Source organism: Ips typographus, linkage group LG16 (assembly GCF_016097725.1).
Source record: "Ips typographus isolate SLU linkage group LG16, UJ_Ityp_2.0, whole genome shotgun sequence".
Lineage (NCBI taxonomy): Eukaryota > Metazoa > Arthropoda > Insecta > Coleoptera > Curculionidae > Ips > Ips typographus.
In genome coordinates, this window is record NC_138437.1 from 1,448,847 (window position 1) to 1,476,570 (window position 27,724).

Sequence of the window (27,724 nt, forward strand, 5' to 3'; positions counted from 1 at the left end):
AGCCAGCTCATTCATTTTAACGCATTCTTCTGATCTTCTTTTGACACGTCTAAGCAATTAGCCAGCTTAATAATTTTAACACATTCCTCTACTCTTTTTTAAAATTTGAGCAGTTAGTCAGCACTCAGCACAATCATTTAAACACATTCTTCCATTTTTCTTTTGAAAATTTTAGGCAGTTACGTAGCCTAATCATTTTTACACGTTCATCCGCTCTTCTTTTGAACGTTTTATTTTTCTACTCTTCTCTCAAAAATTTTAGTCATTTAGCCAGCACAATCATTTCAATACATTCTTCTACTCTTCTCTTGATAATTTTAGTCAATTAGCCATGTCAATCATTCCAATACATTCTTCTGCGCTTTTGGCACGAAAATGCAAAAGTTTAAAACTGTTTGGTTATCTAGAGATTCTAAAACGTTGTTGATTATGTTCAAAGATCCGTTTCCTTCATTTGTATGTCACTTTTGTGAGAGATATCATATTTTTAAGTTGTTCTTCATTTTGGGGGGACAAAAAAAAGACTATTACTAAGAAGAACAGAAAATATGAAAGCATTTCTTTTTAACACTTTATCTATTCTATTGACACAAAAAGTATGTTCCAAAATTCATTCATTGTAATTCAGACCTATCGAGCAAATTGGGAGAGTAAAAATGTATTTAATTAGGTTATAAATTAAAGTCAAATTTTCAATAAAATGTGTATATTTGCGATATAAATGAAAGAATAAAGTGATTTCAAATGACATTCTATTTAGCGCAACAAAAGGGATTATTATAACGTTTATATTACGCTACGTACAGGGTGGTCCAAATTGATTGTAGAATACTTGAAAGGTAGAAAGTACATAAAAAATAAACGCCAAAGTATCAAATAAACTATGGTTGAAAAGTATATTATTAAATGTATCTTAATTAATAAAATAAAATAAAACTCAAATAAAATTTGGCGTGCTTGTTCATCATTTTAAAGTAATCATTTGGCGTCTTTTTAAATTTTAAATAATCTGGACCGGTACTAATTTTTTTCAATATGGATTATCCTATAAAAATGACGGTATCTGAAAAACTATACCAAATGAAAAGAAATGTCCGGACAAACTTTTTTTACGAAAAACTATGGGCTATCACATGTGCCACATCAGAACGATCTAAAATTACAGTTTAAAGCTGTCAAACTTTTTGAACAGCCCCCGTATTTGTCCAGATTATTTTAAAAAACTGAAAAATGAACATGTATGCCAAATTTCATTTGAATAATTTTTTCGTCTAGGAATTAAAAATAAAAAAAAATGGTTTTAGTGGCTCACCTTTAAGGTGCTCTAACTCTGCTAGGGGTCACTTTTCGACTACAGTTTATATGACACTTATTTTTAATGTACTTTTCACTCTTGAATTATCCTACAATTAATTTGAACCACCCTGTATATATTCTATCTAAAAGTATTATAAAATAATTTGTTTACATTATTATCTATTTATATCGCTTAAAGAAAGCTTAATGGATCAAAATTTGATGATAAATAAAATGACGCTTGATTACCTCTTTTATCCGGAAGTGTAAATTTATTTTCCTCTATTTATACAGGATGTACCAATAAATAATGCACCAGATAATAAAGCACCAATAAAAAAAGAAAACATCTTTATACAAACACGATTGATAGCTTGATTTTTTTGAGTAAAGTGTTTGTTTATGGTCAGAAAGAGTTCTTTGAAGGTTACTTTTATGTTTTCTTAAACCAGTGGCAAAAACAGCAAGTAACTACGCATTTTTCAAGGAAAAAATGGGTACAATTCTGGTTTTTGCAAAAAATTTTAATTATTTTTTATTTTCATCTGGTGCATTTTCCGGTCAAAATTTGGGACACTCACTGGTATCCAACGTTTTTCAGGTCTGAAGACATCGTTTGCGGTTTTGTTACCTTTCTAAGTGTATACATAGTTTTTGGTACAGAGTGAAGCTTTATTATAAGAAAGGTAATAAAACAAAACTCTGTCTTTCTCTGAATAATTAAAAAAATATACAAACAAGGCGAACCACAATTAAATTGTCATAAGAAAATTATGAATTTTACAAACTTCGTTATGATGAAGTATTGGAAAGTACGTCTTCCACAGTCACTAACTTTGAGAATATGAATACAATACCTCCTAATACCTAAGTTTTGGAAAAACTAAAGTTTTTGGTGTTTTTCAAATTAAACTTAAACACCCTACACAAACATAAAAATACAGTTTTTCAATATACTTTATATGCATAATTCACGTATAACCATTTAACTGCGACTCACCTTGTATCAAGTGTTCCAAACTAGACTGGAAGCATTGATATGAGAATCTATGAGAGATTCAGGTGAAATAACAGACTAAAAATCTTTAGGACATCATTATGTTGTTCTAAAAAGTTATCTTTGCCCCCCTCTCCATGGGTTGATTTGTATCAAAAATTGGGACACACTGTATAATGGAGTAGAATAAATTTAATATAAATGTTCTACTTGCAGAAAGTTGAAATAAGTTGACTTAGTTTACTACAGGAAAACAGTAGGAAGACTGCACACATTTAAATGAATGAAAAATATGTATCCATCTATCCTAACTCTAATCATTTGCACATTATATAAAAACTGGACAAGGATTTGTTTATTAATTTTAAACACTTAAAAGCGTCTTATTCTAAAATTCATTAAATATTTACAGTCTCTAAATTAACATTTATTTAGACATTCCTTTTCAGTATAAGCGTAGATTCATTTTATTATAATCTGAGGTCTTTTGCTCGGACTTAGATATAGATACATTTTGGTAGCATCATAAAACATAAACCTACCAAATTATTGTTAATTAAAAAGTTTATATGACGGATTTGTCACTATAATGTAATGTATATATACAAAAAAAAGTAAAATCAGCCGATTTAAAAGCAAAACAGTCTGTGTTAGTAATTTGAAATAGCAATTGAGTCAGAAGAGTTGACAAAAATTATGAAAACCTTCCTCAGTAAAAGTCAAAGCATTAATTACATCCACAATATCTGATTAAATAAAGTTTATACAACTACTTGGTTTTTGCACATGATTAGCACTAGCACAGTTTTGAGGGTGGACTATAATGGTGTATTACATAAAAAGATTTAATTCTATAACATCAGAAGGCGTTTTAGTAATTATTCTATTTGAGATGTGTCAAAGGTACTGGTGACTAGTTCTAGATTAAGTTATTTAAACTTGGCACACCAAAGCAACCTTTGGAGGTCCAAGTTAAATTACTCATCATTTTATGTAGCATTAAAACTACCGGGTACACAAACCTTAAGAAAATGCAGCTCTAAAATTGAAAAAAGTACTTGCACATTTTCATCCGATAATCACAGTCGATAATTAGTTCAAATGAGCTGGAAACTGGCCGATCTGCCAAATTGGGTCAACAGCGTAGCCAAAATTATAATTAAAAATATCACACATCTAAGAAGTCTTTCAATAGGGTAGTTCTTCGTTTTTCCGCTATATCCATTTGGTTTTCTAAGTCTCCTCTATCAGTGGTTTCAGCTCTTTCGATTTTCCAGCTAAGATTTTCAATCTCCGCTTCTAGTTGTGCCTGCTGGTATTCAAACAACTCCTTTCTAGGACCAGCATCCATGTAATAGGCAAATGGATATGTGTATTGTAACGTATATCGACACTTTGCTAGCAGGGTTGCTGCGGTAAATAAGTACTGCCAGTCTATCCAAGTACCTAAAATGAAAAGTAACTTAGTCACACAATAGTGATCAATATTGATTTCATTAATACTCAAAACAACTACAATAAAAATAAATAGACACAGGTTGTCCCTAGAAATAACACCAAGGCTTTTGACAGATGCCAGCATGGAAAAATGATAGAGACGTTAACAGATATTGGACTGGATGGAAAAGACATCAGAATTATCGCTAACCTCTACTGGGGCCAAAAAGCTACACTCAGAGTTGAAAATAGGCAGACAGAATACATTGACATCAAAAGAGGTGTACAACAGGGTTGTATACTGTTCAATCGTTATTCAGACAGCGTTTGCAAGGAGGCGCTAAAAAACACAAATCGAGGCATCAGAGTTAACGGTGAAATCATCAATAATATCCGCTATGCTGATGACACCGTCTTGTTATCGGACAGTATAGAGGGGCTACAAGAGTTGTTAGACAGGGTCAACCAAACTAGTGAGGAGTACGGGCTGAACTTAAATGTCAATAAGACCAAATATATGGTGATTAGTAAAAATCCAGTCCAACCAGGTAGCGTGTATATAAACAATAAGCCAGTTGAAAGGAAGGCAAAGTTCACTTATCTCGGCTGCACGTTGAACGGGGACTGGGATCACTCACAGGAGATAAAACATAGAATTCAAATAGTGAGAAGTGCGTTTATGCAGATGAGACTCCTGTCAGTTCGAGATCTGAATCTGGCTCTAAAGAAGAGAATAGTCATGTGTTATATAAACTCCACTTGGACGCTGTCAGACGCTATGGAAAAAAAGCTGCAAGCTTTTGAAATGAAGAATTCTTAGAATCTCTTGGATAGAAAGAATTACAAACGAAGAAGTACTCCGAAGAATGGGATGTGAGCCTGAAATCATGCTTACTGTGAAGCATAAAAAATTAGAGTATTTTGGCCATATCATGAGAAATAACAAATACAGAATTCTTCAAAACATAATCAAAGGCAAAGTTGATGGCCGACGAGGGCCTGGAAGAAGAATTTCATTCTAACCTGCGAAAATGGTTTGGAGCAACATCCACTGAACTGTTCGGATGCGCAGCCAATAATCGGATAGGGCAATAGAAGAATTCCCTAAAATGGGTGGAAAAATGCTACCACAACATTCTCCAGACTTAAATATGACGATCTAACCCAACTTGCCTTAGTCCAATTTGGATAATACCCAAGATACAGAGTGTCAAAAGTACAATTTAGTTTTAGTTCTCCCTAATAGAGAGAACATAATGTCCTGAATGACATTATACTCTCCCTAACGCCTGTGGTGCATTCAATGTTTTATGTTTCACCTAATTCAGCAGTTATTTACTGTTTCTAGCATTGAAAAAGTAAGGTATAGGATATAGGTAAGGATGCGACTTTGATATTCCTGTCAGTCAGTGATAATCGCAAAAAATGTACGAAATTCCAGAAAGCATAAAAGAAAATGCAGCGAAAACGAATGAAAGCTTATGTAATGGCCCAAAAATGCCTTCTTCCAATACACTGGCCGACACAATTTTTGCGACACCATTCAGACCATTAATTTTACAGTGCATATGCCTTTCTAGTAATAGACAAAATGCCCATAAAGCCCTAGAAAGTCCACTTTTTTCAATAGGCTCATTAGACCTTTTTACAGTGGCTTGTAGTAGCCATGTTTGAGTTAGTTTAAATGCATGAGCGAGCAGAGCAAATATGGCAAACCCCCATTTGCACTGTCATATTTTAAGCCAAGTTTAAGTTAAGGGTGGTTCACACATCAGGACAATGGAAACTAGGTAACAAGGGTGATGGAATCCAGCCATGATAGGTAAGGTTTACTGGTTTTTAAAGGAAGAAAGAGGTCACCCTACATAAAAAGTAGTTTTTTCTTAACTATTTATGTGTGTTTCAAATATCTTTTTTTAATATTTGCTTTGTTATCAGATTAAGAATAGGGATCGTTTTGAGATCAGATCTCAAAGAAGATATGAAACGCGATCATTAGAAGTAATGTACCCCACTCACAGGGATACAATAACAGAAAAAAAAGTCCTAAATACAGGTGTTTGAAATTGTTTATTATTCTGCCTCAGGAACTGAAAACAATAAGTGGGCTAAAAATATTTAAAAAGCAACTAAGAAAGTATCTGGTGCAATTAGAACCTTACAGCTTAAGACTTTTGTAATTCATAGATTTAAGATTTAAGTTTAAAAAAAATAAATTAGCTTTAAATATGGAAAAAACAAGTGTGATTATTTTTTCAACAAAACAAGGTACATTTGAGAAACCTAATGAAATACACCTTCTCACTGACAGGAGCCAATTACTAGCCAAGAACACAAAATTTTTGGGAGTGCAGATTGATGAATTTCTAGATTGGTCTGATCACATAAATGTTCTGCTAGGCAGGTTAAACTCAATTTGCTATGGAATTCGAATTGTCTCCGGGTATCTGAACCTGGCGGCCCTTAAAATATTGTACTTTGCCAACTTTGAATCGATTATGAAGTATGCAATTATGTTTTGGGGTAGAAATACTTCAATACAGAATGTATTTGTAATTCAAAAAAGGGCAATTAGATTAATGTTCAAAATGAAATACAAAGATTCATGTAGATCCATCTTTAAAAAAAATAAAATAATGACAGTTTATGCAATTTATATATATGAGTGTCTCATCTTTCTTAAAAAGAACCAAAACCTATTTAACATCAAAGTCAATCATACATACAACACAAGACAAAAAGATGTAAACTGTTCAAAACATAGATTAACACTCACTGAGAAGAATGCAAAATATATGTGTATTCGCCTATTTAACAACCTACCAGACAGGCTGTAAACATTGACGGACAAAAGTTTCAAAAAAGAAGTAAAAAATTTACTAATTGAATTAGAACCCTACACTATAGAGGATTATTTTGTTAAATAAAGATTGCTTATTCTCTGAAAGCTGTATTTAGGGAAAAATCGCTGAAAATGTATATAAGTATCTTTAAACTACATAGTTCATAGTTTACCATGACGCTATTTCCTTTGTATTAGTTGATAATGTACATTGTACTCTATCCTAATCACAATTCGAAATAAAGACTGTTATTATTATTATTATTAAGATCATGTATTTTTGTGTGTGAAGATTTCTTTTTGAGTTTGATGTAACATGTAAACATGATTTAGAAATAAAACTTGAAATAATAAATATTACAGTAGAAAAACAGAAACTACTTACCTAATCCAGACATAACTTTCTGGTTTATCCTAGACCTAAGTTTCTCTAAAGTTTGCTCTTCCAACTTTAAAGATTTAGAATGATTTTCCCACCTTTCATAGTAATGCAAATATTTCTTCAAGGCTTCTCGAGCCTGCGCATGCACTGACTCATGGGCAATATTTGGGTTTTCTCGGTATCGCGAACATTCGTAATATTCAGATCCGTGTGATTTCCAATCCCCTAAACACATCCAACAAAAATCATGTTTGCAATTATAACACTGCATATGATTGCATCCTCCATTTTTTTCTATGCATATGTGGCACTTTGGGCAGTCTTTGGTATGAGCACTGATATAATTAGCTGTTTCGCTATCATCAGCACATTTGGTCAACCATTTTTTTATCACCTGGCAGTCAGTTGGTGCATGATAGTCACATCCGCATCTAAAATGTTTAACAATAAATATGCAAGTAGTTTTTTAATTTTTTCTTTTTCAACTAGGCTTGAGTAAGATATTGGAGTTAAGAGTAATGAAGCTTTTAATCTTTAAAAATGTGTGAATGACTCTTTTAAAAAATATCAATTTTTTTCTGAAAGGCTATGTTTAAGCTAAGGTTTGTTTTAAAAAATTGTAATGTTTTTTCTATAGAGATACAGGGTGTCCGGAAAATACGTGTACAACGTTTGACGACAGACTCCTGACGTCAAAATATGTCGATCTAAGCCGACTTAGTTATATCCAAAATTGTCTCGTTTAGCCGGTAGAGGGCGTCAAAAATTTGTAAAAATATTGGTTTTTTACTAAATTACGTGAAAACCTGCTAATGGATTTTAATGAATTTTAGTATGTAAAATACTTCCGGTCACTCGACAAAAATATCTGGGTTGTCATAACGCCGTTCATATAAAAAATTAGGAGAAATGTTGACGTATTATATCACCTTTATAACACGTCCACTTATTTACAGCCGGTGACTATACTACTAGAAAACGTCATTATATAGTATTAGTCTACATACTAAAATTCATTAAAATCGATTAGCAGGTTTTCACGTAATTTAGTAAAAAACCAATATTGTTACAAATTTTTGACGCCCTCTACCGGCTAAACGAGACAATTTTGGATATAACTAAGTCGGCTTAGATCGACATATTTTGACGTCAGGAGTCTGTCGTCAAACGTTGTACACGTATTTTCCGGACACCCTGTATAATAGCAGGACAGTCAATTTCCAGTAAAATCAATGCAGAGAGGCAGTAAGAAAGCTTCATGACTGTATGACATTTTAACCAAAATATTTTATAAATTTGCTCAGAATGCAATTAGCAATCCCATTAGTTTGAGTTGAATTTTCACAGTCCTTTAAAAATTGTTAAAATTGTCATTCTTGGTTCAAAGGTACTGATTAGAAAAATTAACTGTAACCCCAGGCATTGTAGCCAATTTTAATTCTAAAAAAAAATAAAAACATTTAATTTTTTTTTGTCAAAGTAGAAGGAGAAAAACTGATTCACAAGACACAATGATAAACATCCACAATTAATTTATAATACACATACAATATTGACAGGCTGTAGTAACAGTGTTGTGTGACATGACTATTGCTTATAAAATATGCTTGCTACAAAGTCTGACAGGGGGACAAACTGCATAATGACAGACTGAAAGTTTGCTTAATAATTTTTGTAAATCACATTTTCTTAATAAAATGGTTAATGTCATGTATTATAAGTATATTTCAGGTATTAGTTGACACTAAAATAATTAAGACAAATTGATATTCATGATTAACAATAAGCTAATCAAATTGATAATTGTGTGATTTATGTAATTTTGTAGCAAGATGTTAACCAATATAACTGTTACTAATATGTACTAACCTGAAGCAAAAGGCAGTTTTGCACTGTTCACATACAGCTCTTTTAGCTTTAATCTCATTACTGTGAACAATAATGGAACAGTTAGGACCAGGGCAAAACCTCAGTTCCGGATGGGATTTCACATAATCTTGAAAAATAAAATGTTGATACTTCTCCCTTATGCTGGTTTTATGTTGCAAGTGCTTCAAGACAAAATCTTCAGGAGCTAGCACAACACAATCTTTTGCCATGCAACTTATACCAGTGGAAGTGCCCTGACCAATCTGTATTTCAAAATGTGTGGTCCAACACTCTTTGCAAAACAGGTGAGCACAGGATAAATGAAAAAATTTATCGATACTTTGTGTTGTAATGCAAACTGGGCAAGTCATGTAAGTTGAAGTAAAGATAATGGTTTTTGGTGCAGATAGAGGCTCAATTCTAGCTCCAACTAGAGTTTGCTGAGGGTTTTCTTTATATTTATGTATTACTTCATTGTTGTTCCAATGTTGGCTATGCAATAAGACCTAGGAAAACATCATCAATACTTTAAAATATAGATTGTATTCATGTGATTACCTTTGCTAAGGAAGGGCTGATTAGGAGGCAGTTACTAAGGCTCTCTACTGTTTCATTTAGAAGTCTTTCAACATCTTCCTCAGATAGGCACTTAAATTCAAAATATTCTGGGTCAACTTTTGAGGGATCTATCTGTTCCACATCGCTGTTATCGTCGTTATAGTAATCATTATAATCATCATAGCAATCTTCATTATCAGAAAGATCCATATCAGATTCATTTGGTTGTGAGGTAGCCATTTTTAGCACGATAGGTATTTGGACCACAAATAAAGAATATCAAGACTTCATAACTGCGTGTTGATGCAGTATTTCTAAGAACAAATGGTTAATCCTATTCTAAAATATTGAAAACGTTCTATGTTTACCTTTCCACTCATTGATTGGAATCATTCTTATCCTAAAGCCATTTCCATTTATTTTCATGTAGTGTCAAATTCTGTTGTGGTTGTGGTTTGACGTTTGACGCTCCTCTTCTTTTCAACTTCTCATTTCTTCCTTTCGATATTGCAAGTTTATGCCGTGTGGCAATTCAAAACATTAGAAAAATTTATTTAAGTTTTTGAAAATTCCTTTTGCACTTTGGATTTGAAGTCTTTAAGAGAGGAGAGAACACTTTAGTCTCCGCAAAACACCGTTATACTGTGAGGGACGTGAAGTTGCTGAGCTTTGGTAAAAAAAAACAACAAAGATTTATTATCTTCTAGTGACTGTACTGGTTTCTGGAAAAAGTTATACGTCTTATCTCTAAATCTCTACTGCTATCTCTCTTTACTATTGTCTGAACCACACGCTGACAAAAATTTTAAACAAATAACACAAAACCAGACAAAACATTGACTCTTGCCAAAGCCTATTCGTTTACAAAAACATTTTTCGCTGCGATAAATGTATGTGAGTTAACAAAAAATGTAAATCAAACAATTTTCACATTTCTTCTTTGCCCTTCAGTTTACCATACCATCTAAAAATAATTTTTGGATTATTTGTCTACTTAATTAACCATATGGTTCACAATGTTTTTGTTATACCTACTTACATCCAGCGTTGGATTAATTAATCTCACAATAATTGATTTATTACTAGCTTTTGGATTATCATATAGATTAACAAAAAATGGACGCTTACGCTAAAGAAAAAAAAAACAATTTTGGCCAAACTCAGGTATTTTGAGTATAGTCACGTGGACCTGTCAAGCAACAAACTACAAAGAACACGTGATAACTTTACAAATATCTAATCTTTTGAACCGCGTCTTCTCCGTAAAGCCCACAGATTTTTACTACAATGAAAGAGAAAGATAAAACAACACGGTTTTTATTATACTAAAAAAGGATAGAGAGATAAGTACGTAGGCCGACTGACGTCATACGGTTTTATTGACATTCCTGACGTCACTCTAGTTGTGTAGGTTGTTCTGTTTGTTTTCTTAACCTCACAATTCGATATCCGGTTCTCCATAGTCCACAGCTAACTGGCTGTCACAATCGATTTGTTTGGAGAGAATGGAGTATCGTCATATGTTTTGCATTGTAGTTTTTTTCGTTTTTTCTTTTTACAGTGATGTGACATGGTGCTCAGATTTAAAGAAATTTCCCCTTTTAATGCCCAACATTCACCCATATCGGGTAAGTTATGTACATTTGTTAAATTATTTTAATTTTTTGACTTCTCCTTCATTTCCAGAAAGTCAAGGTTTCTGGTGAAAAAAATAAGAAAAACTTTTTCTTTTGTTGATTTCACCTGTTCTTAACTGTTTATATTGTTATTATTCACATAATTATCAAAATAAGAGAGACCTAAGAAATAAATGTTAAGACATTTTTTTACTTGTTTAATTTTAATTGTTCATACTAATAAACTAACATATTGGTTAGTTCTGCCAGGTAGAGAGCTTTAAAATTTAAACTTTAGTGTATCATATCAAATTGAAAGTCTGAAGACAAAAAAGTATAGCTTGGGTAAATTGCTAAGTTACTTTTTCATTATTTTTTTTTACAGGATGAGTTCTATGTGTGTACCCCCATAAAAATTGTACCATACAAGAATTTTTACATAGGTAAGTAGGATATTCTATTTTATGTTACCATATGGCTATTAAGAAAAGACTTGCATTTATAGCTTCCTTCCAATATGTTTCACCTTGAATCATATCACTTTTGTTAAGATATTGAATATGTCATCTAATCATTAGGGTTTCTATAAGTTATGTATGAAATTAAAATACTAAATATGGATATGAATTTGCTCAAACATGTGAGTGCATGCATCGGGTGTCAAACCAGATAAGTAATGACATTTCTTCCTGTTGGCTTTTTTAATGTAACACACTAATTACATATGGTGATTAGATTATGAAATAATGGTTTGTATATTTTTTCTAACTTAATATAAAATACCACAGACAAAATACCTATTTACCACTTAAAAGCTACCTTGTGGAGAAGGCTGCATGTTCTTTTCTATCATTTTTACACACACCTCTACCTCCACTTTGAGAAAAAATTAATTACTGCTACATTTGTTTGTTTTATTTGAAGAAGGTGGTGTGCACTTTGTGATTGATTACTTTTGCTTTTTCTTATGGATATTGATTTTTTTAATTACATTAGATTTTTTAATTACATATTAGAATGACATTCTACATGGTATCTATAAAAATATTCATTAAATAACATTTTTCCAATTTTACCAATATAATAAATGAACAATCTCTAATAAAATACAATCTGTGCAATAGAAGTGAAAATAAGTTTGCACAGATAATTTTAGATTGATTTAGATGATTATCAAAATTACTGATATTGGTTTAAGCAGATTTTTGGTTAATGTATAATTAAAGTTTTTGCAATCAGTATAAAGTATATTTTACTTGTACAAATTATTCCTACATCCTTCACCAAGATTGATGTGACAGACAATAGAATACAAGTTTATATGATTATGTCTTCTAAATTGATTTTTTTAGTATCTATGAATAAAATGTATAACATAACACCTCCTGCCTCCTGCCATATAAACCGTAAAGTTCAGGCACAGAAATAAAAAAATATGCATATTGGTTTGAAACTTTAATAGTTAGATTAGGTTGTCAATCTTCCAACTTTGCTTGCAACATAACAATGATACACTTCTAACTATTTTTCTGTATTATCATTAGTTGGATTTGAGCCAAATGCAACTATGAATGTTGTCCACCATATGCTTCTTTTTGGATGTAGTTCTTTGTCATCATATGAAGAGTATTGGTAAGGTGCATACATTAAATGTGTAATGTTCAGATTAATGCATGTCACCACATTAGGGATTGCGGAGAAATGGCACATGCTGATCCGGATTCAAAACTTGAGAAAGCGACTCCTTGTGGACAAGGCAGTCATGTAATCTATGCATGGGCTAGAAACGCTAAACCTTTGAAATTGCCGGAAGATGTTGGGTTCTTGGTGGGCAAAGACACACCTATAAAGTACTTGGTTTTGCAGATTCATTATTCCAAGAAGTTTCCCGAGGGGCAGACAGATAATTCCGGCTTGTTTTTGTTGTACACACAAAAAGAGTAAGTCTATTATTTATGGATTGTTGTTCAGTTGTTAAAAATAATTATTATTAATTAAAGAGAGATATTAATATTGTGGGTTGCTTGTCAAATATAACACGTAACATTTGGTTTGAGAAAAGCCTTAACGTTTACACTTAGACTAAGACACATTCATATTACGTAGGAGAGTGAACCATATTTGCAATTGTTAGCTATGTAGCCTGTGCGTAAAATATGGCCCCGAAAAGTGCAGTGGTTATTCTTGTAATAAAGAAAGGTCCCAATAAAGAACAAAAACACATTTTATATAGGTCAACCACAAATGTTTTGCAGAGTAGTTATCAGTGTTGCCATCAGACGTCGTTTTTCGTTAATCCCTTAACTTTTTGAGGCCTCCAGTATTTCCAATACGATTGTAGACGCATCTGGCAATTTTAAGCATTCTTGAAAAGTGTTTTAGAGCATCTGGCATTTTTTAAATATTCTTTGGAGGATTACAAAATTTTTTGAGGTTTGTGGCATTTTGAAAATAATTGTAGAAGCCACTAGCAAAGGTTTTAGAGACTTTCGTCATTTTTAAATTATTCTAAAAGCGTCCGAAAATGTTAAAAAAGATCTTGGAAAGTTATAGGCTCAATGCTGTCAAATTTTTTTATTGGAAATCAAATTCAGTCTGAGAGTTGGATTGGTTTGGAATAGACAATTTTTTTTGTGTCATCTGGCTATTTTAAATGTCTCCTAAAAAGTGTTTTTAGAAGCCTGTGGCATTTCCAGAACGATTCTATAGATTTCAGGCAAATTCAAAAAACTCTTGGAAATGGTTCTAACATGTCTAAAGTATACCAAATAAACGACAAATAAATATCTTCGAAGATAAACCAATCTAATTAGTTACACACACAAAGCTTCTGTGGTGTATGTTACGTCAATCTATAAATTAAGCTTAACTGTAATCGGCTTCTGGTTGATTGCACCAACGTATTTTTGAGCTTATGGCTTTGTTTTGATTATGACGTTTTGTACCTGAATTGTGTAACCTATTTATAATCACTGTATTTTATGCACCTTCACAGTGTGATGCGATTCTAAAACATCAGTTAATAAATCTGCTAAACACCTTATTTCCGATTCATGAATACCGAAAAGCATTGGTTAACGTTTTAGTAGAAGCAAAAATTAGCTATCACAAATTCTTTTGCTCATTTGAATAAGAGGAGAAAGAAGAAGAATGCCTTTTACTATTTCAGTATTCTAATTGTTAATTTTTATTAATTATGTAATTTTTAAAGGCAGAGTAAATTAGCTGCAGTATTACTAATGGCTGTGGGAGGACAAATTCCTCCAAAACAAGTAACCCATATGGACGTCGAATGCAAGATAACTGAAAACAAAGTTTTACATCCCTTTGCTTATCGGACTCACACTCATTCTTTAGGTGAGCGGTTGTTTATGTCTTAGTTTTATTTTATTTTTACCGGGTGATTTTTAGGACGAGTGGTGTCAGGCTATAGAGTGACTAGAGAAAATGGATTAGATAGGTGGCACCTTTTGGGCAAACGAGATCCTTTAACGCCTCAAATGTTTTATCCAGTTTTCGATAAGACTCCTATCAAACAGGGCGATAAAATAGCGGCTCGTTGTACAATGGACAGTTCTTCAAGGGAGAAGATTACAGAAGTGGGCCCCACAAATAATGACGAAATGTGCAACTTCTATTTGATGTATTATGTAGAAAAAGGAACTCCTCTTGAAACGCCGAGTTGCTACGATGTGGGTCCTCCTAATTCTTTTTGGCAGTATAATGATGAATTAAATAATATTCCTGATAGGGAGGCTTCTTCTTTGTATTAGGTTATTGACCAAAACTGTTAGTCATATATTTCACAAGCTCCATGAAATTCTTTTGTTTTCAAAGATTTTTATTATTTGTTTTGCTGTGACGAATCTCGTTTCTAGTGAGTAGTTACATAGTTTTGTTATTTTTTTATTGTTTTGACTGTTTTATACATTCCATATTTTATTTTACCGCACTTTTTTTTATGTAAAATTAAGTACCTAATCTTCAGGGACGTTCTATATATAACCATATCAATTAGTCGCTTCTATGAATATGTAGATACAAACAGTCCCTTTTTCGAATATCTACTTTTAGTGAGACTATTCTCCAATTTTACTGAAGACTATTTAAAGTTGAATGAGATTATATTTACATATTTCCTTAGGCATGTTTTGCCTGCTGTACTTAAAGACTTGACATCACAAAAATATAGTCAAATTATTATTACTTAATGTAAATTGTAGTAACGTCTTAAGTGACAAAAGTTAGCTTAAACGCCGTAAAAATCTGTAGCTAACCTTTAGTTCAAGTGGGAGGACAGCAAATTCCTAAGGTTTTTATTATGTGACATGCTGACATGTATTATAGTGTATTTTTAGCGAAACCGACAATGTTTAACAACGGTGCTACTTTCATTGCCCAACTACTAATCAGTCAGTAGATATGTGAGATTAAATATATTATTGTTGTTTTGTGCCAGATGTCTAAGTAACCGTTGCTTGTCATAAAATGAAAATGTTATTAGTTTAAGAATGGGTAGAAGAGTTGATAGAAATATAACTGTGTTTTAGTTAATCAAATTGATGTTTTAATCTGTCAGCCTTACTCTACCATTTCAGCACTGGGTTTGGAGCTCAAGGCACTTAAGTAGTACTTTTTAATCCATTTGTCAATCTGCTTCTCATGGAAAGACCTAGCAGTTTTGACATCGTTACTATCAAGTGGATTGTCACTTCTTAGATCGACGTGATGAGCCCCGCTAGGTATGAGAATGGCGGTTATTTCTGATGAAATGTTGGTGAGAACTCCACCACCTGACCAGGGGTCAAGCAGACCGTTACTAAACACTATATTTGATGCTGTTTCAATATCTTTTCCTCCAAATTCTAAGATAGGTACTTGTTCACTTCTAGGTCGCACTGAAAATGTTTTGAAGCATCCATCTGAGTATTCTTTGAAACTCCAGGCGGTGGTTTCAAACATGTCCTCGTCAGTTGAGCACATGGGCATGATCATATCTGTACAAGCCTGGAAAATCCAAATTTCGAATGTTATTTGTGTAAAAAATTGTAACTGACCTGAAAGTTCCAGCCTTGTTCCCCTAGAGACGGAGAGGCAGTTTCTAAGATATTGTTGCATTTGGTAGCACCAGTGTAATTAGTATAAACTTGTAAACCTTTGGCTATGGCTTCGATTAAACCATCGTTAGTTGACTGGTTGACACTGTCGATTTCTTGACAGATTTCTCTTACCGGATGACCAGGAAGGGGTACTAGGAAACTAGTGGGGTAAGGGTAGTTTACCATGACGGTGTTGACTAAAATCTCTGCCAGCCAATTTAATAAGGTGTCAACGTCGTCTTTAGTTTTGATTGGTTCACACAGTTGAAATGTGTTTGATACACTCACCTTTCCTTTGTCAGTGCTGGTCAGATTTCTGTAAGCAATATATTGCATGATTTAATATTTTTTCTATTGTCCACATTGCATTAATAATCTAAATTCGAAAAGTGTTCTTACCTCAAAATATGCCAAGAATTGGTAATAGTTTCCACGCAATTCTTTGATCCCAAACTTTTCATAACATCCGTAACAATTTTATTAAATGTTTCGCAGGGAGTTATTCCTTGGAATTGCCATACTGGAGCAGAACTGGCTATAGCTCCAGTAACGCTATACGGGTATTTAATTCTTAGCCAAGCTGAGAGCATTCCACCATAAGATCCTCCAAAAGCTATCACTGGTAGCTTCTTGGCTATGGTCGACTTTTTGGCGTATTGTTGTTGCAGATCATTAATCAGGTAAACATAATCTGCTAAAGCTTGTTGAGCGCTCAGATACCCCAAGTATTTGGGAGATGTGTACGATTCATTTCCAAAAGGCAACGTTTTACCATAAAATCTAATTCAGAAGGTTGGTTATTGATTGATCAAGCTGGGAGTTAGTTATATTTTCTTACCTGTGTTCTGCAAAAATTATTAGACCTCCTCTTTTGGCTGCTAGGTCGAATAGAAAGCCGGAATTTTGAGCAAACATTGTAATATCTCCTTCATTTCCAGTGTAGAAGTAAATGGGTTTGTTTTCGCTGAAGAAAGTGTCGTTCACCAAGTATCTCAGTTTGAATGTTGTGTTAGTAGTGAAGCTGGAAACAATTTTCTAGTTAGTAACCAAACAGGGTTGGTAATAATAATAACTTTGTATTTGTACTGCACTGTATTCTATATTCCTGTGTTGTCCTAACTGTACGCCATGTAAGTTTGAATGATATATTAATGTCCAATCTTAGGGAGAGAGATACATATGATTATCTTTAATAATTCCTAAATGTTTCTATAAAGTAACTCAACAATTGAAGATTCAAAAGTTTAACTCCCTTTAATTCTTCGTTAAACAGCTAAGTTTTTAAATTTTCCATGGTTTGCAACAGAGGATCGAAAATTGTTTATTTGACTTTGTTTGAAAAATAGCTCAGTGTTGTCAAACCTCAATTTTTTCATGATATTAGAAAAAAGTTGGAGCGACTCCTAATTGAATTTATAAAAACTTTGACTTGCTGTGACTATTTTATCTGGCAACTGGGTTTCATAGAACAAATATGTTATGCAGATAACAAAATGTGGACTTTAAAGGCACCTTCACCTTCAAAGTTTTCACTTGTTATGTTTTTAAAATACATATTAAAACTTTCTACGATTTGTTGTATTTTCACGTTTGGTTCAACCATGATCGATATGACTGTTTAATGTTTCTTCCATCAGTTGTTTAATAGAAATAATATAGAATGTACACGTTAATAGGAATGATTTGAATAAAATAAGCAACTTCTAAGAGTTGCAAATAAATGACATTTTGAATAAACTTGTGATTTACTGCATTGACTTATCACCTTTTCAAATATTCTGGTAAATTTTAGAATCACCCTGTAAAATGTTTTAACAAAGAACTATTTTGCTATTATTTCAATTCTGAACAAAGCAAAAACAATATTTTTATGGAAATTGAAAATGGTCAAAACATACAGTTTTGTTGGAATAATGTACCAGGTAGCCATGCCACGAGTAACTTGGAGAGTTGGGATACATCGTAATGTAACTGCAGAGCCTTCTCTAACTCTATGTTTTTGCTCTGGGAGGAGAGAGCTTGTATTTTCTTGGAGAAGTTTGAAGGATTTCTCAATTGTCTGGGCGTTTCCAGACAAGATCCAGCTGAATGCCAAGCACGCAAGATGGAAGAAAATCCTAGATTGCAAACTATATAGAAGAAAATAAGTAAAAATTACGACACGGAGAGCAAGTTAGTCAAGAAGATCAAGACTAGATAGGACAATTAAAGGTAAGAGAAGACCACAAGTTCTTAGAACTTCTGATTAAGTACCGATTGAAAAAATCGCTATGGACGTGGCTGTACTATTTTCGGATGTTCTGCTACGATGGATTATTTCTTCAAATGGCCCGGCGACCAAAAAGCTACCACCTTATTGGAAGAGACCAACTAATAGTATTGCCTTCTGAGGAGTGCTTAAAGCTAATAAATCTTCAGTTTGAGCTATGGACAGAGCTACAAATTTCCATTCGTCCAAATTGGCGCAAAGTTTAGAGATTATTTATGGAAGATAGCACCAGGGCCAACCGCAACAGATACCAAGCCAGTGACTACGTTTGGCTATATCAGCCAGTTTGAAAGAAATAAACTTTACCAAACTACATACCGGGTGCCCGTTTTACGAGCCTCACCATGGGGATCTCGGTTATTTGAAGAGATACAAGGAAGTTTAAATTCGAGCAAAATTGAGCAATTAGGAGGCGGGTAAAATGCCGCCTTAAAAATTAAAAAATTTTTAGTACTTCCGCAGATATCCGAAAAAATCTAAATTTTGGAAATTAGTCTTTATTTTTTTACTAATTTATTTTATAAAAAAAAGGTAAAGGAGGTAAAAAGGTTGTAAAGGAGGAAAAGTGACAATGGTAAAGTGTTAATTGTTTCCAGTTATCTTATCAAATAAATTAGTAAAAAAATAAAAACTCATTTCCAAAATTTCGGTTTTTTCGGATATCTCCGGAAGTACTAAGAATTTTTAAATTTTTAAAGCGGCATTTTACCCGACTCCTAATTGCTCAATTTTGCCCCGATTTAAACTTTCTTGTATCTCTTCAAATAACCGAGATCCCCATGGTGAGGCTCGTAAAACGGGCACCCTGTATATTAAGGATTTTCGTCAATTTGCGAATTTTCTGGTAACTATAGAAAGCCTGTATAAACAGCCGCGCCCGTTGTTAGTTTTCGAGGTGAAAAGTATAGTACTTTCACACAAAACTTTTCATAACAAAACTTTAAAAAACTAAACAAATTACAATTTAAAACGAAAACTCTAACAATAATAAATAAATTACCTGAAGTGATCCAGTGGCATATCAATGTACTTGGTAACAAACGTGTATTCATTTTCACTTTTGCAAAAAATCAAAGTTAAACTAAAAGTAAACAAAACTAGGATCTTCATTTTCTGTCAACGTTCTCTGCTCAACTACTTGGTCATTAGCATCGCTTGGTTAACACGCACTTCGACCTTTTGATAATTAAATTATTAATTTGTTTATTAAAACTTTTAGCTTCACAATGATATGGAAAAATAATCAGTTTTGACCACCGCGTTTGGAAAGATAAGTGTATTATTATATTCGTCACACTATTGTTATATTAGTCATTTTAAATTCATAAATGTGCTATGATTACAAATGCTTTTTTAATATTTCTAAACCACTTAAACCTTCACGATGTAATAGGCATGAAAATAATCGGTAAAGCGCTTTCACCTTGGGAATTGTTATAACCTTTCAGGGCTTAATTTAGGATCACGTTTAATAAATCAGGTGAAATTGATTTTAATTGCTGCAAATGTTGGGTCAGGGATGGTGCTTTTAACAAAATCTCTAATGAATTGCAAATGTTTGGTTTATCTGGATTTATCGCCATTTTGTACATACTTAAAATAAACTGCTCGTCAAAAAGAATTGGACAGCAACATTTTTGGTCTTATTTAAGCGGATGTTCCAATTGATTCACTCAATTTTAATAATTTTTTTTGAGGATTAAAAGGTCTTTCCTTCCTCTTTATGATGACCTAAATGATGTTTTTTAAAGTTGCCACGGATCCGAGTATACAGGGTATAACAAAAAATGAAAAGAGAAGTAAGTTTTTTGCCAGCAAAATGAGATTATCAAGTAAATATTTTACTTTACCAGGAATATTTGACCGGTACCAGTAAATCACTGGTAAATTACAAATACTGTGTTTCTGGTAGTTCAAACTTTGACACCGCTTTTCTCCCTGACTGTATAAAATTTTGTAGTGTTTTTTTCGTGTTATTGGATAGAAAATTTAATGAATTACCAAAAATGTGCTTAAAAGAGTGATTTTCTTACTCCAAGTGGGTTTTAAAGGCGATTTTGTCTCTGTTCTTTCAAACTGTGTTTCTGGCAGTTTAAAAACTTTGACACCGCTTTTCTCCCTGGCTGTACCAAATTTTGTAGTGTTTTTCAATGTTATTAGATAGGAAATTTGATGAGGTTTCCAAAAATGTGCTTAATCCAAGTGGATTTTACAGGCGATTTTGTCCCAGACTCCTTTAAACCGTGTTCAAATTTGAGACCACAATTTCAACTTATTGTTACGGTTTTCCCGTGGGTTCACACAAAGTCAATTTAACTCAACAATTAATAAATTTATTTACACTTCAAAACACTCCGTACAATAATTAACTCAGCTACTAAAAAAACACTACTACAATTCCACAATTACTTCGCTATTTAAACTTTACCGCGTTCCCAAATGCACTACTACTACGGTTGACACCGCGTCTTTTATATTCGCAAACCACGTTCTAGAATGACCGCGAAACGCTTCGCGGGTTGCCTTGATCATTCAAGAATATTCCAGGTAGCGCTTCCTAACTGTGGCCTACTTTAATACGCGCCCGGCCAGATATTGCGGCGCATCGGTTTCATCCCGAAGCGAGCGCCCGTTAAGAAGTATCGAGCGTAGTAGGCCCAGACCGTAACACTGCCCCCCTCTTAAAGCTGATCGTCCCGATCCGCTTCATCTAATCCCTGATATTTCTTGAGTCTGTCCAGATGGACAATTTTCATCTTGCCTTTGGGGCTGCGTTGGACTCTGTACACGACGTCGTTTAACCTTTTTACCACATTGTAAGGTCCCTCCCAAACAGGTGTTAATTTCGGTGATTTGCCTTTCTTCCTCTGAGGGTTAAACAACCAAACTTTATCATCCTTCTGGAACCCTCCCGAATTGGCCCTCAGATCATAACGAGCTTTCATCTTGTCGCTAGCTAGATTCAAACTTTCCCTGACCAGATCATGGATGTTCAGTAATCTGTCTTGCAACTCGTCAACGTAGTTCTCAATGTTCGTGCTTTGGCCTGTTGGAGATCCGAACACCACATCACATGGAAGTCGCAGTTCTCGACCAAACAGAACTTTAGATGGTGACTGTCCCGTTGAGTTGTGGACTGCTGCTCTATAAGCCATCAAAAAGAGCGGAATATGCTGGTCCCAATCTTTCTGATGCTGATCAACAACCTTTGAGAGATGTTGCTCTATGGTCTTATTAAATCTCTCGACCATGCCATCCGACTGAGGATGAAGCGGCGTTGTTCGGGTCTTCCTAATGCCTAGCAGGTCACAGAGCCTCTGAAAGAGCTTGGACTCAAAGTTTCGTCCCTGATCAGAGTGTAACTCCAACGGCACACCAAATCTACTGAAGACATTTTCGACGAGAATATCAGCGACTGTGCTGGCTTCTTGATTTGGAATCGCAAACACCTCAGGCCATTTGCTAAAGTAATCCATGGCAACAAGAATGTACTTGTTGCCTCTGTTGGTCTCAGGAAAAGGCCCAGCGACGTCTATGGCTAAACGTTCGAACGGCAATCCTACGTTGTACTGCTTCATAGGTCCCCGGGATCTCGTCTGTGGTCCGTGGCTAGCTGCACAAATGGAACATTGTCGACACCATGATTTCACGTCTTGGCAGTAGTTCACCCAGTAAAAGCGTTGCCGGATTTTGTCCAAAGTCTTATTTACTCCCAAATGAGCACCAGTCTTTCCATTGTGCATTTCCTCCAGTACGTGGTCGACCCTTCCTCTGGGAACTACCAGCTGCTTCCTTATCTCTTTTCCATCGGCACTCTCCCAAGCTCTTTTTAGCAAGCCGCCTTCAACCACAAGCGAGTCCCACTGAGCCCAAAGTGCTTTGAACGTCAGGCCTTTGCTAGAGATTTCTTGCCATGTTGGTCTTGGCTCGCTTTGTTCCTTTCTCAACAACAATGGGCCTATGTCACTGTCTTCTAGTTGATCCTTCCTAATCTCATCGGGACTCCATTCATCATCGGTCTTCAGCTGAACCATTCTGATGGACACAACTCCTTCACGTTGTTCCGTTTTCTGGCAATGTTTGCAATCTTCGGCGCAAGGTCTTCTTGATAGAGCATCTGCGTTATTATGCAGCTTTCCGGGTCGATGCTTGATGTTGAAATTATACTGCTGGAGTTTTTCAAGCCATCTTGCTACTTGTCCTTCCGGTTGTTTCATTCCGAGGAGCCATTTGAGTGCCGCATGGTCAGTCCTTATCAAAAATTCCTGTCCGTACAAGTACTTGTGAAAGTGATCGACTGATTTTACTATTGCCAGTAGCTCTTTTCTCGTTACACAGTAGTTCCGTTCTGCTTTGGTAAGTTTCCTACTGAAGTATTCTATAACATGTTCTTCTCCGTTTTGGATTTGAGACAATACAGCTCCAATACCAGAATTACTGGCATCTGTGTCTAAAATGAACTTTCCTTTTGGTTGTGGATAACTGAGGATTCTGAACGCCTGATCACATTGGGTATTCCAACAGTAGGGTGTTTTGTCCTCAGTAAGTTGATGTAGCGGAGCTGCGATGTTGGCAAATCCTTCCACAAACCGTCTGTAGTAGGTGGCAAGTCCTAGAAAACTTCTGAGTTCGTGTTTATCCTTTGGTACTGGCCATTCTCTAATTGCTTGGATCTTCTTGTCGTCCGTCTGGATTCCGTCGACCGTCACCACATGCCCAAGGAATTCGACTTGCTTTTGGAAGAACCAACACTTTTTGGCGTTCAATCGAAGATGGGCACCACCTATTCTAGCAAATACTTCTTGCAAGTTGTCCAGATGTTCTTCAAAAGTTTTTCCCATCACCATGATATCGTCCAGATAAACCAAGCAAGTCTTCCAGTTAAGGCCACGAAGCACAATTTCCATTAGTCTTTCAAACGTAGCAGGCGCATTACAAAGTCCGAAGGGCATCACATTGAATTGGTACAGCCCATTTCCAGCAGAAAAAGCAGTCTTCTCCTTATCTTGCTCCTCAATGCCAACTTGCCAGTACCCACTCTTCAAATCTAAAGTAGAAAACCAACAGGATCCTGCCAAAGTCGTCAGTGTGTCGTCAATACGGGGAAGTGGATAGCTGTCCTTTTTGGTCACGTCATTCAGTTTTCGGTAATCTACACAAAATCTGCTTGATCCATCTTTCTTAGTGACCAGAACAACAGGTGATGACCAAGGGCTGCAGGATTCTTCTATAACTCCGTCGTCAAGCATCCTGTCCACTAATACCTGCACTTCCTGTTGTTTGGCTATTGGTAGTCTCCTAGGTGGTTGTCGAATCGGTTGTGCATTGCCGGTGTTAATTCGGTGTTTTACAATGGTAGTTTTTCCCATATTATTCGGTGTTCCAAATATGCTACCATGGTCCAAAATCAGTTTCCGAGCCTTCTTCAGTTGTGGTGTTGACAGATGTTTCCAGGTCTTTTCAAGTTCATTTAAGAGCTTGTTTTCCCCCAACTGCTCCTCCTGTTCTGGTAACCCATCGCAATTGGTTATTTTGACTACAGGCTCGAATACCGCAATAATTTCGCCTTTGTTGATTTTTACGTCGTCTGAAAAAATGTTTGCAACTCTTATTGGGACTTCACTTCCTCCATTTACAAGTGATTTCCCAATGAGGCATCTTCCTGGTCGGTCCGGGTTTCGTACAAGTCCAACACAGCTCCCAGAATTCTGCTCCAATTGTCCAATAATTATTTGCTCGGAATTGCCGCTTATTTTTACTGTCTGAGATGCCAAAACATAAATGGGTGACTCACAGCGGTGACTGGTTGACAGGATGAACTCTTCACTTCCAAACCTTAGGATATTTTGCTCGGGATCAAAAGAAAATCCATGTTGACGAATCAGGTCCATTCCCAGAATAAATTCATCTTCAATATCCGCTACTAACACAGTGTGGTAAAACGTAATCCTTCCAAGGCAAATCTTGACTGTTATTTCTCCTAAAACTTTAGCCGATTCTCCAGTCACAGTGCGCAGGAGAATACTTCTTCGTAAAGGCTTAACTTGACTTTTATCCACAAGGTTTGACCGGATCAAAGATACTGCCGCACCGGTATCCAAAGTAAAAGTAACGTTCATCGCATCCACCTTTCCATCTACGTTCAGGCTTCCCATTGATCTACCCAGGCTTCTGATGGAGATAATTCTGGGGGCTTTGTCTTCGCTAGTCAACATTCGCCCCGTAATGTTGACTAGTGGGAGTTTTCCTGGTCCCTTCTGGATGGTTGTACGTCCCGCGTTGGAGAGCGGGACGGTATCCTTACTCGACAATCTCGTTTAATGTGTCCCGTACGTCCGCATCGATAACACTCCACTCTAGTGATCGGGCGTGACCGTTCTACCTGTGTGGACTGGCCATTTGCTAATGCTGCCATTTGTTGCACTATTTGGCCGAACATTGATTTAATTTCATTCATTGGTGTAGCAGCATGATCGGCTGGCGGTTCTCTCTCCTCTTGAATAGTCACAGCCCTGATCCTTGGCTTTAAGTCATTGCACGCAGCTTCAACTTCCAGCGCTCGAACCAGTAATTCGCTGCTGTTGCTTCCTTTGAACATCTTCAGCATTTTCTTTACTTCCAGATCTCGAATCCCATCTACAAAATACTGTGCCACAAGTTCTTCTTCGATTTCATCCGGGACGGCTGGGTAAGCCAGATGCACAAGGCGACGAATTTCGGCCTCAAACTCTTGTAAATTTTCACCAGTTTTCTGCAGTCTTGCCTTTAATTGTGTTTGGTACACTCCTTTCCTATGCTGATCCCCATAACGTCGTTCTAATGCAGCTACTAATGCGTCATAGTTGCTTTGTTGGGCGATAGGCAGAGTCTGTAACAGCTCCAATGCAGGTCCTCGTAATGCCACCACCAGTGCTACAGCCTTTTCCTCGTTACTCCATCTATTTGCATTTGCAGCGGCCTCAAATTGGAGTTGGTACGTTGCCCATGAAGTTTGACCGTCGTATGTGGGAGGTTTGATCTTGTTGAGCCCGTTTCCGGTGATCACTGTAGAGTTGGGTCCTTTGCTGTCAATTTTCTGCTCTAAGTCGCGTAGCTTTATCTCAACATCGTTCTGAATTTTATTAATGTCGTCCCGAACATCATTAATGTCTTCCCGAACATCCTTTAATTTTTCCTCAACATCACTCTCCATCTTTTTAAGACTATGGGTTACATACTCTTGGATTTCTGTTTTGGTCCCCGCTAGAACGTTCAATACTTCTTCGTTACGTTTTTCTTGCCGCTCTCTATCTTCTTGACGCATTTCCATATCTTGTTGTCTCATTCTTTCTTTTTCTTCCTTCTCTTGTTGTCGAATCCTTTCTTGTTCTTCCTTCTCCTGTTGTCGAATCCTTTCTTGTTCTTCCTTCTCTTGTTGTCGAATCCTTTCTTGTTCTTCCTTCTCTTGTTGTCGAATCCTTTCTTGTTCTTCCTTCTCTTGTTGTCGAATCCTTTCTTGTTCTTCCTTGTCTTGTTGTCGAATTCTTTCTTGTTCTTCCTTGTCTTGTTGTCGATTTTGTTTAAGCATTTCCATCATAGCTGCAAGTTGGGCCTCCATGTTTGCACTTTGACGTCTTGTTATTGGCATAAAATAAATTTAACACACCACTGTTTCGAAAATCTCTAGTCCGGTTCTGAACACTGTCTTTAACCCGAAGTTTAGTTCCAATTCACGTCGCACTAAAGTCTGATCGCACTTCTGACACCAATTGTTACGGTTTTCCCGTGGGTTCACACAAAGTCAATTTAACTCAACAATTAATAAATTTATTTACACTTCAAAACACTCCGTACAATAATTAACTCAGCTACTAAAAAAACACTACTACAATTCCACAATTACTTCGCTATTTAAACTTTACCGCGTTCCCAAATACACTACTACTACGGTTGACACCGCGTCTTTTATATTCGCAAACCACGTTCTAGAATGACCGCGAAACGCTTCGCGGGTTGCCTTGACCATTCAAGAATTTTCCAGGTAGCGCTTCCTAACTGTGGCCTACTTTAATACGCGCCCGGCCAGATATTGCGGCGCATCGGTTTCATCCCGAAGCGAGCGCCCGTTAAGAAGTATCGAGCATAGTAGGCCCAGACCGTAACATTATTTAAATATTTGTTGCACCAAACCGTTGTTTTTCGTAAATAACTCAAAAACACTGAAAGTTACAAAAAAATCGCAGAAGACCAAAAATGTTCCTAATCAACTCCTTTACCCAACACCGTAAATTTTCAGGATCGTTTTCGCTTCCAGTATACAGAGTGTGCAAGAAAATTATGGTGGTTCACTATTTTTTTCACACTGTACGCAATTTTTAAGATATTTTTTTTTTCTCTACACCATTGGAGGAGCTTAACACGGTCCTTTTAAGTGGTTGAATCACCTTGAAGTCCCAAAAATAACGGAGTTTCGGGGTGTTCAAATATCAAACCACAATTTCAGCTGATTTACGAATAACTTGAATGAAAGATAGAAGAATAACTTGAAAACGCTGGGAGTTACGGAAAATTGCAAGAGACCAAAAATGTTTCCAATCAACTCCTTAACTCAGAACTGTAAGCTTGTAGGACCGTTTTTGCTTCCAATATACCGGGTGCGCATGAAAATTATTGTGACTGACTGTTTTTGGTCACCCTGTACGCAATTTATCATATATAATTTTTCGCTCAACACCACTGGAAAAAGAAGCTCATAAGGGTTAATTTGAGTGGTTCAATCTCCCTGAACTCCCAAAAATAACCAAGTTACAGGGTGCTCAAATTTCAAACCACATTTTCAACTGATTTGAAAATTTGTTGCATCAAAGCAGTTTTTGCTAAATAACTCAGAAACGGTAAAAATTGCGAAAAATTTGAAAGAGAGCAAAAATGTTCGTAAAGACCTGCTAGACTCATTCCTGGGAGTTTCACAGTCCGTCAGTGTCGCTACTATACAGGGAGTGCATGAAAATTGTAGTGATTCAGATTTATGACTTTACAAGGTAATGAATCATGACAGGAAAATGGTCAATGTTTCAAACAAATTTTAATTAACCCATTAATTTACTGGTGAAATTGGAATTTACTGGTATAATTGGTAAATTTTCCTGTCACACACTGAATTTTACTTTTCCAATTTTACTTTACCTTACCGGTAAATAACCGGTCACAGTAAATTTACGCCCATCATTAGTTCAATAAAATAAGTATTCCAGTTCTTTGCATTAAAGACAAATTTATTGCTACTTCACTCCTAAATCAAACGTAAAACCAACTAAGAACGAGATAATTTCAAAGGAGCTTAAGAATGGCACCTGTCAGATTAAGTACAAAAAGAGTGG

The 27,724-nt window shown here is 35.4% G+C and overlaps 3 protein-coding genes across 4 annotated transcripts; 1 reads left to right on the plus strand and 2 right to left on the minus strand.

Annotated features, from left to right (window-relative positions):
- Window positions 1-689: 689 nt before the first annotated feature.
- ari-2 (E3 ubiquitin-protein ligase ari-2) lies at window positions 690-10,645 on the minus strand. Of its 2 annotated transcripts, XR_014180934.1 has the most exons (6): window positions 9,750-10,645; window positions 9,382-9,695; window positions 8,824-9,329; window positions 6,958-7,385; window positions 2,272-3,739; window positions 690-2,218 (listed from the first exon to the last, which is right to left on the minus strand). XR_014180934.1 is itself a non-coding variant. In XM_081994790.1 (5 exons), the coding sequence occupies exons 2-5, from the start codon at window positions 9,619-9,621 to the stop codon at window positions 3,462-3,464; spliced, it is 1,452 nt and encodes a 483-aa protein (XP_081850916.1). In that variant the 5' UTR covers window positions 9,622-9,695; window positions 9,750-10,645; the 3' UTR covers window positions 690-3,461. The 2 variants fall into 2 exon arrangements, 1 of the variants encoding a protein (XP_081850916.1); XM_081994790.1 differs by having other exon boundaries at window positions 690-3,739.
- A 154-nt stretch (window positions 10,646-10,799) lies between these two features.
- On the plus strand, window positions 10,800-15,556 carry Phm (Peptidylglycine-alpha-hydroxylating monooxygenase). Its single transcript, XM_081994791.1, has 6 exons — window positions 10,800-11,009; window positions 11,383-11,440; window positions 12,542-12,629; window positions 12,686-12,937; window positions 14,209-14,354; window positions 14,409-15,556. Exons 1-6 carry the CDS (start codon window positions 10,887-10,889, stop codon window positions 14,768-14,770), a joined length of 1,029 nt encoding a protein of 342 aa, XP_081850917.1. The 5' UTR covers window positions 10,800-10,886; the 3' UTR covers window positions 14,771-15,556.
- LOC145739290 (lysosomal Pro-X carboxypeptidase) lies at window positions 15,542-19,618 on the minus strand. The gene is made up of 5 exons (XM_081994789.1): window positions 19,366-19,618; window positions 16,935-17,117; window positions 16,496-16,876; window positions 16,055-16,412; window positions 15,542-16,004 (listed from the first exon to the last, which is right to left on the minus strand). The coding sequence occupies exons 1-5, from the start codon at window positions 19,473-19,475 to the stop codon at window positions 15,579-15,581; spliced, it is 1,458 nt and encodes a 485-aa protein (XP_081850915.1). The 5' UTR covers window positions 19,476-19,618; the 3' UTR covers window positions 15,542-15,578.
- Window positions 19,619-27,724: the final 8,106 nt, after the last annotated feature.